Below are 3451 nucleotides of genomic sequence, written 5' to 3' on the forward strand. Positions count from 1 at the left end.
CTTTCACACTGTGTCCCCAGCTTTAGGAGATTTACTTATCTATATAGAGGAGCTATAGTCACATAAGATTATAAACTAGGAAGTAAATTGAACTAGTCTGATTCCCCATTTGGCCATTAAAACATCTTTGATTTGATTTATAGTGATTAGATTTATTGTGATTTAGACACTGAAAGACAAAAATAATAAATCAAGGAGGCTGCCTTACACTGGATCAACTGTAATTTGTGACACAGACAAGCCATCAGACCAGTAGAGAAGTTAATTTTCTCTTTGGTATTAATCTCCCCCCTCCACATGGACAAAACAGCTTTTTTTTTTTTTTTTTTCCCCTCCACATTTCTCTCTTCCTGCATACTCACGAGCAACAGTGGCTGAGGAAAATGTGTAGAAAATTCGATAGGTATGGAACTTTTATAATTTTTTAGTTAAACTTTTGTGAGTCTTGCCCCACATTTAATGGGAGAACAGAACATGGGAAAAACTCCAAAAACAGATCCCAAAATGTCCTCTACTCTCACAGGATGAGGATGTCTCATACCAGCAATGACCATGCCATTATAACGGCCAGATGCACTCTGCAGCACATTGGGTTTTTTGGTTGTTTTTTTGTGGGTTTTCTTTTGGTGGGGAGCAGGGCGGGGAGCTCCCACATATGTAAGTGATAGTTAAGGGTAATGCATACTTGCTATTTTCCATTTCACCATAATAAAAAGTTAAAAATCTAATTTTTTTTTCCCCCAGTTGTGGCAAATATTAATTATACCTCAAACTATCTTCAGCGTACCTTGTGGGTTACCACTTGTAACTGACATTATGGCATTATTTTGTGTGTCATTATCACAGACAACCTCAATTTTGTTGGTATAATTCAAATATAACTAGAGTAAAAAAAAAAAAAAAAGAAAAAAAAAAGAAAGAGAAAACTGGAGCCCAGTGAGTTAAGTGAAATATTTTGATTATTAAAGGGTGTATGCAGGAAAAAAGCTGGAAAAGAGTACTCTGGAGTTTAAACATTACTCCTTTCATACTTTCCCTTGTCGGAAGAAGATGTTCTGGTTCTTTTAAAACACATTGTGTCTCTCTGTATCTATAAGAGAAGAAATAAGTGCTGTATGGAACTAGCATTTAGCATGGGGGTCCAAAGCATTTTTCACACACATTACAGGTTCAAACCCAACCCAGAAGTTTAATAGTGGGCCAACACTTAGTGGTGCTTTGAAGTTTATGTGAAATTAACTAGTCCCAGCAGAATTTGAAGTAAACAGGATACAACATTACTACAAAAAGCAGCAGTCAATATGGCATTTTCAGGAAGTCAAGGGTTCCCTGGACATAAAAGTTCAAAGGACAGCCCTGAGGTACATTGATGAAACTGTTTAAGGAACTTTGATACGCTTTGGTCCTGTGTTACGGATGGGTGAGATTTTATTGTTTAGACCTTTTGAGAACCTGGGGTTCCTCAAGAACATTAGCTTCATATTTAACAAGCAAAAATCAAAATAGGGAAGTTGTTGAAAATGGTGTTTTAAATTAAATATACTTGACATAATCCTATTAAAACAAGATACTTGTATGTGTGTCATGAACTGATATGCCAGAAAGTTCTTCTACTCTGGCTTTACAAGTAATTATTTTTAATCTTCTAAATCAGTATTAATGTTTTAGAAGTGCACCAATCAGTGTAAAAACTAATTTACAATTTTTGAGATGAAACTTAGTGCCCATGAATACTTAATAAAACCAGATTTTTATAAATAATGAAGGATCTGAATTGAAAGACCTCAAGAGAGAGGAGGAAAAACTCAAGAGTGGAAAATAATTGACTACAGAACAGGAAAACAATTACCTGAGGTTGTGAAGCTATTTTTGCACGGCTTGCTAGTTCTACACTTCAATTTGATTATTACTTGCTGGTTTTGTTTCTGAGAATTTGGGAAGTCTGGATGCAAAAACTTGCCTTGTCTATGGCTGCCTGAAGTGTCAGGACATGATGTGTGCTTATTTAAACTTTTGCCTAAAGAGGACAAGAGCAACTACATATAAGTATACTGTTTATAATAGAGGGACTTCGGGTTGCCTTTTTTTTTTTTTTTTTTTTTAATATATACACACTTATTAGTTAAGCTCAACAACTATCAAGGTAAGAAACAGATCAACACTTGAGACTGCAGAGACCCGCTGCGTGTAAATCAAGAAAGCAATGTAAAGGTATTTTTTCCTGTTTTTAATTACTTCACATACTAAAAACCAGAGTGCAGAAAACATCCGGCGTACAAAGCCAATGGTCATGCCGTTATCCACGTGAACTACCATCTCATCACAAGGCAACTGCAGCTCAAAAAAGGAAAACTAAGCGGGCAAACCTCATAAAAACAAAACCAAAAGAAATAATTTCACTTGACAGACCAAAACCTTCAGATGTGGTGACAGAGCAGTTATGTAGGAAGCCAGTTCCCAGCAGGGCAAGCTCTTCAGCAAAAGGAGGCATTCCGCCACGTTTTCTGGCGCAGCGGGGAAGCCCCCTCAGACACCCCTTCGTTCCCGCCACCCTCCTTTCCCCTCAGCTTCTGCCTCTCGGGGCTGAGCCGCCTGAGGGGAAGCCCCGCAGCGAACCCCGGCAGCGGACGCGGCCCTCGGGACCGCCCGGCTCTCAGGAGACCGGTGTTTCTCCCTCAGCCACGCTTCCAGCGGCCCGGGCCGGCGGGGTGGGCCGCTCTTCCACACCCCGAGCCGCTGGAAGCCTGACTGAGGTGTGCGCCCAGGCAGGCGGAGCCCGCCGCCACCGCCACCGCCCCGGGGAGGCTGAGGAGCGGCAGCCCTCGCCCGCCCTCTAGTACTTAAGCCCCCTCCTCAGAGCCACCACACGCCGCGCCCGCACGGCAGAGAGGCCACGGCCAGGCAATGGCCGCTTAGCCTCCTCCCGCGCCGCCCCCGCCGCCCCCGCGCTTCCCCCGCTGCCGGCGGCGGCGCGGTGACTGGGCGCAGGGAGGGAGGGGAGGGGAGGAGGAGGAGACGACGACGACGACGAGACGGGGTGCCGGCCGCGGCGGCGGCTCCGCGGTCTTCTCCTCGCGAGAGCGGGCGAGGTTTCCGGTGTTGTGACTGGGGGGCCGTAAACATGGCGGTGAGTCTCCGCGCCCGCTCGTTGAGGCACCTCCGCATCCGAGGTAAGGGGCCCTGGCCAGGCCGCGGCGGCAGGCTGTCCCCGCGCCGGCTGTCGCGCCACGCCGGTGCCCAGCCGCCCCCTGCCTTCCTCTCCTCCCTTTCTGCTCCTCCGGCTCCTTCCTCCCCGCCAGCCTAACGCGCTTCTCTTTCCCCGTCCCCGCAGGTCGCAACGACAGCGGCGAGGAGAACGTCCCCCTCGATCTCAGCCGAGGTACGGGCCGGTGGCCGGCGGGGCGGGGGTCGCCGCCAGCCCCTCGCTGCGCGCCCGCGGCGGAGCGGGGGG

General features: G+C 46.9%; 1 protein-coding gene across 1 annotated transcript in view; it reads left to right on the plus strand.

Annotated features, from left to right (window-relative positions):
• Window positions 1–3067: 3067 nt before the first annotated feature.
• Window positions 3068–3451, plus strand: part of RICTOR (RPTOR independent companion of MTOR, complex 2) — an 84968-nt gene continuing 84584 nt past the window's right edge. Inside the window, exons 1-2 of the mRNA XM_010585813.1 lie at window positions 3068–3170; window positions 3332–3379. Coding sequence (XP_010584115.1) covers window positions 3122–3170; window positions 3332–3379 — 97 coding nt within the window. The 5' untranslated portion in view covers window positions 3068–3121. The remainder of the gene's footprint in view (window positions 3171–3331; window positions 3380–3451) is intronic.

The sequence above is a fragment of the Haliaeetus leucocephalus genome, unplaced genomic scaffold, assembly GCF_000737465.1.
Source record: "Haliaeetus leucocephalus isolate CR32 unplaced genomic scaffold, Haliaeetus_leucocephalus-4.0 Scaffold120, whole genome shotgun sequence".
NCBI classification, from domain to species: domain Eukaryota; kingdom Metazoa; phylum Chordata; class Aves; order Accipitriformes; family Accipitridae; genus Haliaeetus; species Haliaeetus leucocephalus.